Source organism: Melampsora larici-populina, assembly GCF_000204055.1.
Source record: "Melampsora larici-populina 98AG31 unplaced genomic scaffold MELLAscaffold_16, whole genome shotgun sequence".
In the NCBI taxonomy this organism is placed as follows: Eukaryota; Fungi; Basidiomycota; class Pucciniomycetes; order Pucciniales; family Melampsoraceae; genus Melampsora; species Melampsora laricis-populina.
In genome coordinates this window covers 358,475-373,356 of record NW_006768780.1, presented here as the reverse complement: position 1 = coordinate 373,356, position 14,882 = coordinate 358,475, and the positions used below count along the sequence as shown (strand labels likewise).

General features: G+C 38.3%; 1 protein-coding gene across 1 annotated transcript; it reads right to left on the bottom strand.

Moving 5' to 3' along the window:
* Nucleotides 1–13,079: 13,079 nt before the first annotated feature.
* Nucleotides 13,080–14,221, bottom strand: MELLADRAFT_106043 (uncharacterized protein; the record flags this gene model as incomplete). The annotated part of the gene is made up of 6 exons (XM_007409423.1): nt 13,080–13,212; nt 13,292–13,344; nt 13,521–13,588; nt 13,762–13,860; nt 13,930–14,105; nt 14,190–14,221. 6 exons carry the CDS (start codon nt 14,219–14,221, stop codon nt 13,080–13,082), a joined length of 561 nt encoding a protein of 186 aa, XP_007409485.1.
* Between the last annotated feature and the right edge of the window lie 661 nt (nt 14,222–14,882).

Genomic DNA, 14,882 nt, shown 5'->3' with positions numbered 1-14,882 from the left:
ACACGTAGAGAAATACCTAAGCAAAGTAAGTGTTTGAGGTAGACGGCTGTGCACAAAACTACCTCAAATATCTGTACGTCACAGATTTACGGCACGGCTGTGGATGCTCTAAAGGCAGTTGGATTTGGGTTCAGGTGTGCTCCTGAAAGCCGGGTTTATGTACATTGGTTTGGGATCAGGGGCCAGACGGGGGGCTTTGTGAATTTGGGTCACGGGCCAGGTACAGTCAAACCTGTGCAAACACATGATTTGGGTGGAAGACTTTTGCTATGCATTTTTACAGGTTATGCAATTATGTTGTCAAACTGGGCAGTAAAAAGCATCAAGATTAAGATCTTTTTCTATGCCTTATCACGGGTTATGCAGCTGCACGGGTTTGCCTGTAGGCCACTACCTGTGTTTTTTGGGTCAGAGCTCAGCACCTCAGTCCCATACCTGAGGATCCTCAAGTTTGAGTCCACACCCACACCCCCAAAAGTAGTTCTACTTAAGTGTATGTGTGGTTGTGATGGTTCTTTGTGATTTTTTGATAATCACATGTAAATTTCAAGAAAATTGTTGAAAAGAAGATGTTTGGCAATGAGTTTTGCACCAAAGCAAAATCTCAATCCCTGTGCCAAAAGCTACTTTTGAGTTCCTTTTGGATAATTGCACAAAGGCAGATTGATCATCAACAATCTCTATTGGGGACTTGTCAAAAATCAGCATTTTAACTTCATCAATGTCCACATCACTTTGAATCAACTTGATACACTGTGAACATCATTCAACTTCCTAAAGTTAGAAGAGGAAAATGATTAATGGTACAGTTTGTCATAAAAGGATTCAATACTGCACACCTGAGCCATAACACCCACATTACATACGTGTAGCAATCTATCCATCTTCAGACTACTCTGTGTTCAGCTTTAGTTAAGCTCATGTAGATAGTGCTCACATTAATGTTTTCATTCCATTTGTCTCTCATTAATGTATTTGTCTCATGTGACTCTCTTTGTTTTATTACTATCTATTCATATCCTAACTTGTTCCTTCTGAGTCAAACAGTCTTTATTTAGGTGATTACCTTATTCAGGCTCTGACCTGGTGTGGGGGGGGCGGAGGCCTGGGGACTGCCTGTCCGAGAAGGGGTTTTTGTGGGCGGGGGCTGGTGGGTGGCCCAAGGAAAACTTTTTTGCTTATCTCATATTCATCCTTAGTGCATTTCTTTCCGCTGGACATTATCTGTCATGCTTCCGTATCAACGTTTACTTATTCTCTGTGTTTCACAGCTGTTTGCACCGTTCTTGTCAGGGTGGCTATTATTCAATCAGCTGAAATGGATCTAGACTTACTCTGTTGAAGACCTGACTAATATCCCGCTGTGTACGTGGGATGAGGTATCTTCGATTTCCTGAATGGATTAACCAAAGATAAGGAAATTTTAAGTATACTTCTAAGATTTCTAGAAAAGGATTCTGAAGTATAATTTCTTCCTATGGAAGAATCACAGGCCTACTGTTGGTTAACAGCAGTGGGAGAGTCACTCCTAGACCTGATAATTTCTCTTAAGCCAAAGCTTTAGAGTAGCCTGATAATCCGGAGAAAATACAGGGATCTCGTACCAACTTTACGTTGCGAGAACTGGGGTATTGACTAAGTAGAATTTACTTACGGATTAGGAAAGTTAGGATAAATTCAATTGGAATCTTATTTGACAGTAAAGGAGCTAATGAGCCGGTTTGGTAATCTAACTGGGTCAGAGAACTAGGTCGCCTATGGAGTATAGATTATCAAAGGGAGTCAACAACTGGTCTACTATTTGACAAGAAGAAATTCCTAAAGAAAGTGAGAAGGTATGGTACGTTTATTTTACTGGTATTTAATCTCTAAGAAGACTGAATTGGTCCTTGTTAGAATTTAAGATAAGTAAGATGCAATGCCCCCTTCATCCTCTAGCAAGATAGCCTGGTTCTTATAGCTTTCAGGAAATTTGTTCAACTCGTGGTTTTCGTTTGTGATAACTTAGTGAGTCATTTTAGCTAATACTATTTTTTTATGCCGGCCGTAGCGTGAGTGTTTTCTAGTAGACTTACTTCTTCAATGATGATTATGGTTTGCTCTAGTTCTTTACTCGAATAACGAGATTAACGTGAGATCCGTTTTTTACGTAAGAGGTCACGATGCTTGGTCACTAATGATCCTTGTTTTACGTAAGGGAATGTTCCCTGATTCTTTATTGTATACTTTGACAAGGACTCGTATATATATTAGAGAGTTCTTGTCTTAAAAGTTTTCTTAGTTCGTGGATTATTTCTTATCTTTATTTGATATTCTTCTTCTTTTTTATTCTTCGTGCTAAGGTAGGTCTTGGCATTCATTATTTGAGATTCTACTAGTCTCTTTACCTAATCTGTCTTTTGTACTATCTTCTGTGAATCTTTGAAACTAGATGCGTAAGGTGTTTTCTTTTTAATGATAATCAATAAAATAGAAAATATAAAAGAATTAATTATGTGAGGAAGTAATTATAGGATCCCGGTATCCCCACCACCCCCCCTTGGTAGCCTCACCACCCCCTCCCTTTCACAGCTAGTAAAAGCGTTACTATATTATGTGTGAAGTGCTTCTGGAGCTTGTGTCTAAGATCTCAAGTACTGACAGTTCTGGTCTGGATAGTTATCCCTCCGTTCTGGTCTGGGTAGTTATCCCTTAGTACCATAATACCCTGTCCTCTGTAGGGTGGGCGGGATGGTTTTTGAAAAATGAAATCTTATTATTTCTTTTTGGAAGTTGTAATTCTTTAGATTTACAAAATTGAATCTGAGGTGTATGAGCGTTGAGAGGTGTACAGAATTGTGAAGCTTGAAAATTTTTCACAATTATCACTGACATGCTTCATTTGCTTAGATCCTCAATTCGATGACATCACAAGATCGAAAAACTAACAAGTACTACCGAGGTCTTTCTATAAATGATGAGGAGTGGGAGGCAGTGGAGGCTTTAAACCCGGTCCTAGAGGTGAGTCATCTCTTGAAAAGTATCCTTTTACTTGCTGACCAGACAATTAACTTTGTTCAAACAAAAAGGTATTCGAAGATGCAACTTTTCGCATGCAGGGCGACTTTTCCTCAGGATGTGAGGTACTCGCCGAATACCTACGAATCAAGAAAAAGCTTGAACTTCTGAAAAGTCAGACTATCTATCCTAGTATCCTTGTAGCCATCAATGAGATGTTATCTTGGCTGAAAAAATACCAGGATGAGGCATTGGCCACCGAGATCATTGTCATCGCCACGATCCTCAATCCTTGACGCCGATTGAAATTTCTTCAAGACTTTTATGCGGATTCAAGTGATGGAGCCAAGGATTCAATCAATGAATTGTTTCAAGAACGACTTTCAGATTGGAAGTTAAATGTAGTTAACCCTCCTTCGCCTCAACATTTGGTGATACCAACTGCAACAGACGAATTCGACATGTTTGCTGCCTCGGCCAGTAACATTCCAAATTCATCTCAACACGATAATGAGCTGACCGACTACTTATCGGGCAAGTTTGGCATCTTGCCCGATGAGAAGCCTTTAGACTGGTGGAGGGTGAGTTTGTTTGATGCTTTGATCAGCAAATCAATTTAAAATGAAATTCTTTGATGACACTTTTGTAGAAGCACGAGAAGTCCTTCCCGGTGCTGGCGTCAATGGCACGGGACTACCTTTCAATCTCGGCAACAACATGCTGTGTGGAGCGGTCATTTTCGTCAGCTGCAGACGTTGCTGCACCTGGGCAAGGCTCTATCCTTCCCAATACCATCACTCGGAAGGTGGGATGCAGGGAATGGATCAAGGGTGGGATTGTGCCAACAGATAAGTTTGAGGATGGGGTCAAGTATCTCAAGGAGTACGAGGAACAAGAAAAGAAGAAGAATAAGAATAAGAAATAGTTTGATTCATATTTCTTTAGTTGTTTTTCCTCTATGTTTTTTTTATTACTTTCATTGTGTTATGTCTTTTTGTTTTGACTGTCTCGTCACTTCTTGATTCAAGGTATATTTTTACAAGTTTTTTAAGTTTTTCAAGTTTTTTTGATTTTGACCGATTTTCACCGTGATGGACCAAAATCCGAGTCTCAGATTGGTAATTGAGGTGCGGTACGGTACGGTCTGACCGTACCATAGTGAGATTTCGACTACGGTCACCCCTCCTTAACGGTACGGTACGGTAGCATTGAAAACGGTCTACCGTAACGTAGTGACAGAACCGCCGTAATCTGTCGCGTTACGGTGAGATCCGAGCGTTGCTCATACACCACATTGTCTGTCCCGATGGACCTCACAGATGATGTCGCGCCTTTGGCCACCAGTGTCTAAGTACTAAGTTGTCTTTCATGTACATACAGGTCTGCTCAGTTTTTTGCCCATCAGAAGAAATAAATCACATGTTATACCACATGTAACGTTTTTGACTTTGAAAAACTTGTCCCAAAAATTCACTATAGTGCGTGGAGGCAAATTGTTGCAAATTCAAAAGGAGGCCCAAAACAATTGCTACACCTCAAAACTTATTGTATCATGAACCAGCCAATTGGAGTTCTGGAATGCTGTTGTCGAGCGCATCCCATGCATATCTTTTTGGTTGTTTTTTTCAAAAGAGTATATCTATATCAAGACATCACCTTTTTCATTTTTTTTCAGCTTTTGGAATGCCCTCATCCAGAGCAATCCCTGCATATCTCTTTGGAGAAAAATAATGATTTCTTGTTTTTTTTTCTGAAGAATCAATCTTCTTTGGCAAATGTATTTTCTCTCCGCAAGTTTTTGTCATAGGAACTTGAGCAAAAGAACAAATTGTTCCCCAGGAGCTTGGTGACTTGGGACAGTAAACCAAGCTCAAGTTGAATGAGCAGCAAACAATTTCAATGAGAAAACTAGAATCCAACCAGAATGAACAATCTGAAATTTGAGCTGGTGGGGCCCAAAGGGCAAATTATCAAGTATTTACCTGTAATCACTTGATCCTAAATTGCCAAGGTCTTCCCTCCATGCACTATAAATCTAACTCTGTAGCTGCTCAGGTAATATTGCTGAAGCTATTTCTTAGGAAAGGGTGTTACATGCAGTTGAGTTGATGAGATTACACCACAACATTGAGTCAGTGTACACCCCCTTCGGTAATGCAAAAGTTACATGTGTGACTGAATGTGCACCACCAAAAATGTGCAGTGATATTTGGTTGCACATGTGATCCTATTTTGTCATTCAGTGTGGTGATCTATTTATGAAATCAATCAAGAAAATTAATCATCATTACTTTATTAAGTTATTAGGAAACTTCAGTATAGCAGGAGATTTGAAATGCAGGTTTTCAGATCAATTGAAGCTCTTAGAGGCTTATGTATGCTTATTAGTTCAATATTATGTCATCTAATTTCAAATATATTCTTAAGATCATTATAGTTTACTTACGAAATTATTGCAAAAAGACAGGAAAAGAAAAGATAAGCAAAATTCGAAAATATAGGTGTAAAAGTTGGCAAATGGTTTTTAGGGTATTAATAATTAAGTTATGGGTTTATTAAGGTTATATTATGAAAGAACAACACTTTATTATACAGTAACAATTTTAATCTTGAAGGTTGATAAAGAAACCAGAAGTTATTAGCAGAAAGGTACTTTTTTGATGATGGTAGACAAGGGTTATACATGTGGTTTACATATGTAATGGTGGTAGTGATGGAAATTAAGGTTGCCAAGAGGATTTTTCGGGATTTTTAAGGTTGTGGAAGATGATTTCATATTACATGAGCAAGAAAAAGAGAGTAGCAGCTGTGAAAAGCAAAGAAACTGGGTGAATTTTGTCAAAAATGAAGGTTTTCAGCTAATTACATATGTCAAATGACGTCAGATTAGGTTGAAAGATAGCTCATGAAACACAGAAGAGTGTATTACATAATGTACGAACTTTAAATCATTAGTAACGGAGTTTAAATCATTAGTAACGGAGGTGTAAGTAAAAAAGTTATAAGGGAAGTAAGAAATTGGTGTGAATCTCAAATTTACAGTCACAAGTCAACATGTAACACCAAAAACCTTAACTTCACAACTCAATATCTTACTCATCACTCATCAGAAATAGGTCATATGGGTGTCATAACTGATCAGTATCACAAGGGCTACAAGATGCACTATAGTAGATTAAAATTGGACCACATCTGAAAAAATTTGTAATCTCAAAAATTGGTTTGCAGCTAGTTTACAAGGAAAAAATCACCTGTATTCATCTTAAGAAGTGCTGAACATTAAATCATTGCGTCACTGGTCACTTTTGGCTGTGAAAATTACATCTTACATTAGTAACAAGATCATTACAGTGCGTCATTACATGGTTTTTAGGGTTCTTTAGGCGGATTTGACTGGTTTTTGAAGCTGTTGACTATTGTAGAGGTTGTTACATGTGGATATAAGTACTCTTTGATGATTTTGGGATTTTTGTGCCCCTTTCTGCATCTTATACCTTTGTTGTAATGTTATAAATCATCATTTATTTACTATATTTGTACTAAGATCACTTAAATCTGCCCCTTCAAAGCAAGGAGAAATTTATTTACGTGTGTTAAAGACTATAAGTCAATTTGGGAATAATACTTAACAACAGTATTGCTAGTAATAACATAGTGTGTGGACTTTTTTTGTGCTTAAAAACTGGGAATAATACTACACAACAGTATTGCTTTATTTCTCTGGTGCCTTTATCTTTTTCTCTGTTATCACAAAGTGGTCAGCAAGTGCCCTTGTGCTGGTTTCTTTGAAGAAGGCAGTCTTTAGGCAACTTCTACTATATTACACGTAATAGATTATCCCTTCTTAGGTGTTGTAAAGCTCTTGTTGAGCTTTAAATACTACATTGGTAAACCCAAGTGCAACAAAAGGCGCACACAGATTTTTGCATATATATGCACAAATTGTGCATATTCTTCAAAACAAAAAAAAGTCGTTTTTGTTTTTGACACATGCAACTTTCATCAGTGTGCAACTTACTTCTATTGCACTTGGTTCTAAACCCATCAAGGTGAGTCTTTTGACTTAGCAATATTTTTGATTTTTTTCTATCCTTCTCTTAACTCTTGTCTCTTTTGCTTAACACCCAATACTCACTGCCTCACCACTCTTTTTGATCTTTCACTCAATCTTTCTAACATCTATCCCCACTTGACTCACTTTGATTAACTTGATCCAACTCAACTCACATCAATCGACTCATTTTATTTGATTGAGACAAATTCTTCAACTATATTTCATTCATCAATCAAATCAATAATTGACTCATTTGAACCTGTTCTTATTCATTGAATTTGGATTCTTTCAAACTGAAAAATTATTATTTTATTTTAAAATCAAATCTTATATCAACATCAAATCATAATCAACTCATAATCAATCTTAATCTTTTGACTTTTAACCTTTAGAATCAAAAACCTATCATCTTAAATTCAATACTATCAACCTCAAGATGGCGAGCTCTAACAATGGAACTCAATCAGTTCAAGAAAGTCCGACCGTCTCCAGAGCATCAGAAAAGTGTGAATGGACCGCTGATCAAGAAAAGAAGATGATTGAGTCACTTACCAAGATTCAACAAAACAACAAATCCAATAAAGGCTTCACTAAGCCCACTTGGTCATTGATCACTTTGGAATTGAAGGGTACTGAAGGCAACAGTAAACTCAAGACTGGTGAAATGTGTCTTACCCATTATAATGTAGTAAGTATTTCCTCTTATGGCCTCATTGGTCCATTCAAATGCTAACCAATCTCATCTTCACTTGAATTTTAGCTTTCTAAAAGGTACCGAGATGCGTTAATATTGTTGAAAAAAAGTGGTGCAGGGTGGAACAAAGGGAAGAAGATGGTTGAACTAAGACCCGAGATATGGAATGAGATGGCTCAATCCAAAGTAAGTACCTCGCTACAACACTTAACTTCAACAGTTGCTGATGATTGGTCTTTTTGATTCCAGACAGGAGCTAATAAGAGGTTGGGATAGTTCAGAAGGAACCCTTTCCCTCTCTTCGATGCGGTTGCTGCTGTTGTTGACCCTGGAATGGCCAAGGGTACCTGGAAGATCAATTCCTTTGCTCTTGTGGATCAGATCCCTCCTGCCAATCACAAAGATGTAAAGGCTGAAAAAGAGAAGAGGGAGGATACCTCGTCTGGCAAATCAATGAGTGGAGACGACTCTGATGATGGTAGCTTGGATGAAAGACAAATTCAGTGTTGCATTGAGTCCGATTTGGAATCTCCAGCCCCTACAAGCACGGCTCAAGATGAACCTCCACCTAGGAACAAATCATTTAAGAAGGATAAGGTTAAAGTCCTTTGTAATCGATCACCTGAACCAGAAGAAGACACTTCAAATCCAAAGTCTTGGAAACCTTTTCAAAAGTGAGCACGCAAGAGTGCTGCTCAGGCTGGGGAGGATTTCATAGATGGAATTGGTTTAATTTCAGATAAGCTCATCACATCCATGTCAAATGATACCAGCACTTTGGCTTCTAGCAGTTCAGCTCAGCCATACAATTTCCTCACCTCTGCTACTCAAGGATTACAAAAGCTTGGTTTAAGTCAAGATGAACTTTACAAAGCAATGGATTTATTAAAGAAAGATGTGGATTACGCTAAAATGTTTGCAGGTCTTGAAGCCAAAGAATTACAGTTGGGTTGGACCAGAGGAAAGTTGGCAGGTAACTAAATATATTTATTTTCAAACAAGTTGTTCTTCTGTTATAATCAAAAATGAATGTTTTCAATAAATTTCTGGTGCTGTCATACACATGTTTGTTTATTTAGTAAAAGTCAAGTCAACTGTTTGTATTATCTAAAGATGTGAAAGCTTCTTCTCCTTTCAAATGCTGCAGGAATCCAAAGTTTGAAATCTTGTGTGTTTTAATCAAACACGCTCTCTTGCAATATATTAGAAAAATCTTATCAAGACCAGAAAGCTAATTCATAAGACTGATAGTAAAAATGAGATACAAAAATAATAAGTGAGATTAAGATGGTGATAAGTAGGTAATAAATGATTTTTAAAATGTGATACATGTTTAATAAATGGGATCAAACTTGACATATATTTGTACACTTGGGATACAAGACTCTGATTAGAATATATACGTAAGTAAATTACATTCCACGGGCACGTCTTTGTTGGCAATACTTCCTCCACATTGCTTTGGCAATCTTTGTTTGCAATTTTCCAGTTTCAGTTGATTCTTCAGGTGTATTACCAGCAGCATGTAGCTCCTCTTGATTTACTTGAGGTTGATAATTGTTGTCAAATTCACCCCTAAACTGTTCATCTTCACCATCTTCTTTTCTAATAAAGTTATATATAAATGCCATCAGCAATACCAATCTGACTTGGATATGTATTGGATAATGTGAGCCATGCTCCATGACTTTGAATTTCTTCTTTGTTACTCCGAATATTCTTTCAATAAAGTTCCTCATAGGTGTGTGTCTTTTGTTGTAAAGTTCTTGATAGGTTTGAGGTCTATAATGCTGGAAAGTGTTAGTTTAGGATAAATCAGAAGAGAAAAATTGATGAGAGAAGCTTGTCGTACTCAGAGTTATCTCCCAAAAATTCTCGGAGATGATATCACACTCCTCTAAAAGGAGTTTGACACGTAAGACTTAGTGCAAAACCAGCATTGCCCAGTACGTATTTACCAGTAGGAATAGTAAAGTTGCCTTCGCGTGCATCATCCCAAAGCTTAATATCCGCAACACTCCCTTCCCAGCCAGCTAGAATGCAAGTGAAACAGAGGCTGAAGTCACAGGCTGCAAGTACATTTTGAGAGATGTTTCCTTTTCTGTTGAAGTAAGGCTTGGCATCTTGTGGTGATACATGAACAGGTAAATGAGTTCCATCAACAGCACCGACACAGTTCTTGAAGTAAGGATACCAGTCAGGGTTATCACAGATATTTGTTGACAGTGGAGTATCTTGTCGAGGGAGAGAAACATAAGAATGAACCAATGGTGTATTTGTGGTGATATCATTGGTTAATTTGTTGATGATCCTATAAAGACATAATTATCAGTCTATAAAAAATAATTATAAAGACACAATTGATTTACTTTGAGAATGTATCAGCAGACCTTTGAAAGCACTGGTTGAGCTTTGTATTAGAAAGTCCAGTGATATGAAAATAGAGCAAAAGAGCTAGTTGCTCTGTACTAGTAACATATCTGGTATCAGCGAGTGACCCAGAAGACTCAAGCCTTCCTCTTAGCTCCAGAAATACCGACTTCTTCATTTCCATGTTCTCCTGGAAGACCCCATCATGTCCGCATAGTAATTCATCAACCCACATCTGGCCGGAAAGGACTGATCTGATATGTGGACTTTTGACTATGGATGGCTTCAAGAATGTGTTATAATAGACTCTAGCAGAACCGATCAACATCAAGTGATGGAAGTATATGATATGACAATGTCGACGTTGCCAACGCTGAACAGCTTGAGCATTAAGCGTATTACTCATTTTGATTTTAAACTGATTCAATTATAATCAATCTGAAGAAATTGAATGGTGTATTCAAAGATCCGAAATTAAATTGATTTATTTATAATCAATATGAATGGATTGAATCAATGATTAAAATGATTTTGAATTGAATTGTTTATAATTGAAATCAAAGAATTGAATGGTTTCCAAAAAATAATTTAAATTGAATTCTTAATGATCATTAAGACAATGTTGATGGGATCAAATATGAGAGAGACAAAGGGGAAAAGAGTGAATCGAGTTATGTGTACTCGATTCACTCATTGATAAAAGTTGAACAACTCATAGATTCATTTTACCAAATGCCATCTCAAAAGAACTTTAATACATACACACATGGTGAGAAAATTTTCTCACTGTGATACAGAAGTTGTATATGTAACTCTATACAACTTTTGTTACCAAAGGGGGTGGTATGTAGTCAATCTTTTGAATGCTTTTGTCAATCTGGAAAAAGTTACAGCATGTATTACATATGAATAACTTATCCTGATGAGCAGAGAGCAGACTTGTATGTACATGATAACCACTTATCCACTGAGCCTGCTACACACATGTAGTGTGGGTTTTATGGCTCAGGTGTGTGTTGATAGATCATTTAATGACAAATCATACTCCTGTTCATTTTTTCCTGCCCACTTTGGGAAGTTGAATAATGTTTGCAGTGATACTCTGTTCATTTTTTCCCTTCACCATTTACCAAATTGAATCACTGTTTGTTTTTTTGCTGACCATTCCATGTTGATCGATACTTCCTTCTTCTCAAGAAATTTTCATTACAGTTCAAAAATTACAAAAAGGCCTGGAGCTCAGACAGAGACAGAAGAATCAAGTGAATTGAAAACAGAAAAAGCCAAGTGGACTGATTCCAAGTCCTCTTCATCCAATTATGGCCTGGGTAATTGTAACTCAACACTGGAATCTCAGTCCATATCAGACACCACAGGTGCAGATTTTGGTGGAACAGAGGAAAGTGTGATAAATGTGAAGGAAAGTTGAGGTGAGGATGGTTTGATGATGGTTTGGGTTTCCTACCAAACATATTTTTGGCAAAAGGACCCCAGATTGAAATTATTTCAAAAAACCTCAAATTTCCAAACAATCTCAATTGCCCCAGGGCAAAGTTACGGGCCTCAAAAGGGTATCATAGGCTGCAATTTTAACCAAAAGTGCCATAACTCATGTGCTTGGCAACACAGCTGGTCTGCTGCCGGTTTTTTTTCTTTTATTTATTTCATTGTTTTAAGTGTTTTTGTAGCCATTAGGCTATCAAACACTTGTGATATGTCCAGCACCGGTAAAACCCCTCTGGCAGTGTCAGGGGAAAGGGTTGCTGTTGGCTTTTTCATCTAGTCAACATGTTTTAAAAGAATAATGTGGAAAAGGGGCAATGAAGTATGGAGGAAATAAATACTATTCTATTGGTTGGTTCCGGTTTGGCAGTAGTGATTGGTTGGTGGTTTGTACCCAGATCTGTTGGTTAGAAAATCTCCAAGTGGAGTTGCAGTAGGCTGCTACAAGCTTGAAGCATCTGGGATTGGAGAGGATGTGTTCATCCATCTTGGTGGAATATTTGTATAGTCCATGTTGTAGTGTGTCTTGGTGTTGTTCATATGTCTGGCAAATAAGAAGGAAGTTATCAATGGTTTCAATGCCTTCTTGGCACTCACATACTGGGTCAATTGTCTGTTTGAAGCAATTTTAAGTATGCATTAAGCAGTGCGTGTCCTGATCTTAATTGTGTGATTGTGGCAACTTTGTGCTTGAGTAGTTGAGAGAGTCCCTCAAGGTGCTTTTTAGGCTGGCGTGTATGTTGTAAGCATTTCAGTTGCTTTTCAACGAAGGTTTTGGTTTGTTTTGTTCTCCCTTCTTTGATAGTGGAGAGGAAGGATGTGGTATTGGGTGTGTTAGTAAAGGTACTTGGTAAAATTCTTTTTGCCAATGAATTGGCAATCTTATCAGCTTATTCATTTCCTGGTACACCTTTGTGTTTGGGGCACCATTGCACCGCAATGCGCATGTCTGGGAAGCTTCGGTGTAAGCATCACATTATCTTGAATGTTTACTGTCAGTGGTTGAGAGATGAAAATGATGATGAGTAAGATGGTAGATCTTTTACTACTCAGCTCCCTCTTTACCACTTACTCATGTATTCATGAATACTTTGATAAACGTTCAGTACACATGCCACAATGCTTCTGTAATCAAATTTCTCAAAATGCAAAGCCTAATTGAGTTTTATTTGCATTTTGCAACTTGAAGAGTAATGACAGTAGTTACAAAGTTGTTGGAAATAAAGATCATGCAAAGAAGGATAAACGAAAAAAGAAACTAATACCGCCACTCTACTGAAATGGCATTACAAGAAACAGGGTCCGTGTCTAAAATTCCGTTGTCAAAACAAGAAATTCAAGTGCAGAAAGTGCAAAAAGTGCAAAACTTTATAACTTTTGAGAAGAACATATAGAAATGGCAATGTCTTCACCCCCTGCAGTCAAGGATTTGATTAATAAGGTACCTCCCTGTTGGTAATATCATGGTGGAGAACACGCTGTTAGTTTTGCCCTCTTATCACCAATCACAATAATTTCTGGATGATGCAACTCAACTGAATCAGGACATGAACTCATTATTTGACTTGTTGGCCCCACAGTAGCGATCGCTGGCCTGTGAGATTAATCGAGAGATTAGCGCAAAAAATATTCAATACTCAAATGTACTACGGAAAGACATCCGGCGCTCTCACACTTTGATAGAGCAGATCTTTTGCATCTTTTTGTTAGCCACCGATATTTCGATCTAAACAAAGGTAACAAAGATAGAACGAAATTCGAAATTGAAGTTAGATATATGGATAAGCATGCGAAGACAAGTAGAGAAAAATGCACCCACGGAGCATGATTCCGACGTAGCCTTGAAGGATTGCTGGCCACTAAGAACCCCCACTCGATCAAATGGCAATGTTTCCAACGCACTTTATCGCGCGTAGGGTCCAACAGAGGTAAATCGAAAAATAAGATAATCTGATCAATATCTTGATTTCCTGGTGATGTTTCGAAGAACTGCAGTCCAGACTTTTGATTTCAAGTGAAAAGCGACTACGATATCTGAGCTACCCGGTTCTTGGATTGCAGAGAAAGCGGTACTAGTCTATCTGATCCTGATACACAAGAGCTATCTGTCGGGAAATGCTTTAACGAGGTAAAATCGACTTACCGAAAACAGTCATTTCGAAGAATTGGCCTTCTCTGAAGGTCTCTCCGGTGACATATAGGACGTACAAAGGGAAATATTGAAGCGGCGCCTGAAAGAGATCTATCACCAGCGAATCAGCTCAACAGAATGATTCACTGATTATTGTCAACTCACAATACCATGACTCACGATAGTTGCCGGCGCTGTCCTTGGGCTTCAGCGGATGTGAAGCTTGCGATTGATAGCGAAAGGAGTGAACTGAATACCATGTTGATTGAACGGAGACGCATGCCGATGGGTGAAAATTGGTGTGTGGTGGTGGAGAATAATTACCATGTGCAGATACCAATAAATAGATTTTTAGGCTTTAGAATTGAGATGATAATAGATAACAATGTCAATAAAATTTAAGCACAAAAGTGGAAAATGGAAAACGGAGACAAGAAAACTCGGAGTCTTGCGACCTGAGACTTCGAGACATTTAAGACTCGCGCAGGACTAAGAAGTGTTTCTTGAAACGCACCCACAGCGAGGACACCTCAAGGAACTCCCCTGCGGCGCCTGACTTGTTACCCGCTCCGCTATTTATAAGTTCTATTCATCCTAAGTCCGGTTTGATTTCACTTGCTCACCCTCTCATCTTCAGTCAAGACTCCGCTGATTTTATTTGACAATGGGCGGTGAGGTTTTTCTGTGGTCAAAAAGAATGGATACCAAGAGGTCACGCATATACTGCGTCTGGACTATCTCAGTGTCTCACCAATCTCCATAGGGCATCTAGGTCGAGGAAAACAATAGTGCTTGATCGACTTCGGTCAAGAAATTTTGCCTGACTCTCAGGCTCTCGGTCCAGCAGACCTCAGACGGGGAAGAGATCAGCGGATAAGAGTGAGAGGCCTCAACCGACCCGCATAGGGTGACCACTCAACTGCCTAAGTACATATTATGGGATCAACAATCCTTCGCATAGCATTTAAAGACTTTCACTGATCAAATTATAAGTCAAGTCTAAAAGCATGAGCGACTCTCAGCATGTCCAGTCACATCACCCTCTGTCAGTGGAAAGATGATTTGATAATTTAGCTCGATAAAAAGCCTGTACTTTTGAGCATCAGGCAGGCGGTAGCTGCTTTTTGTCGTTA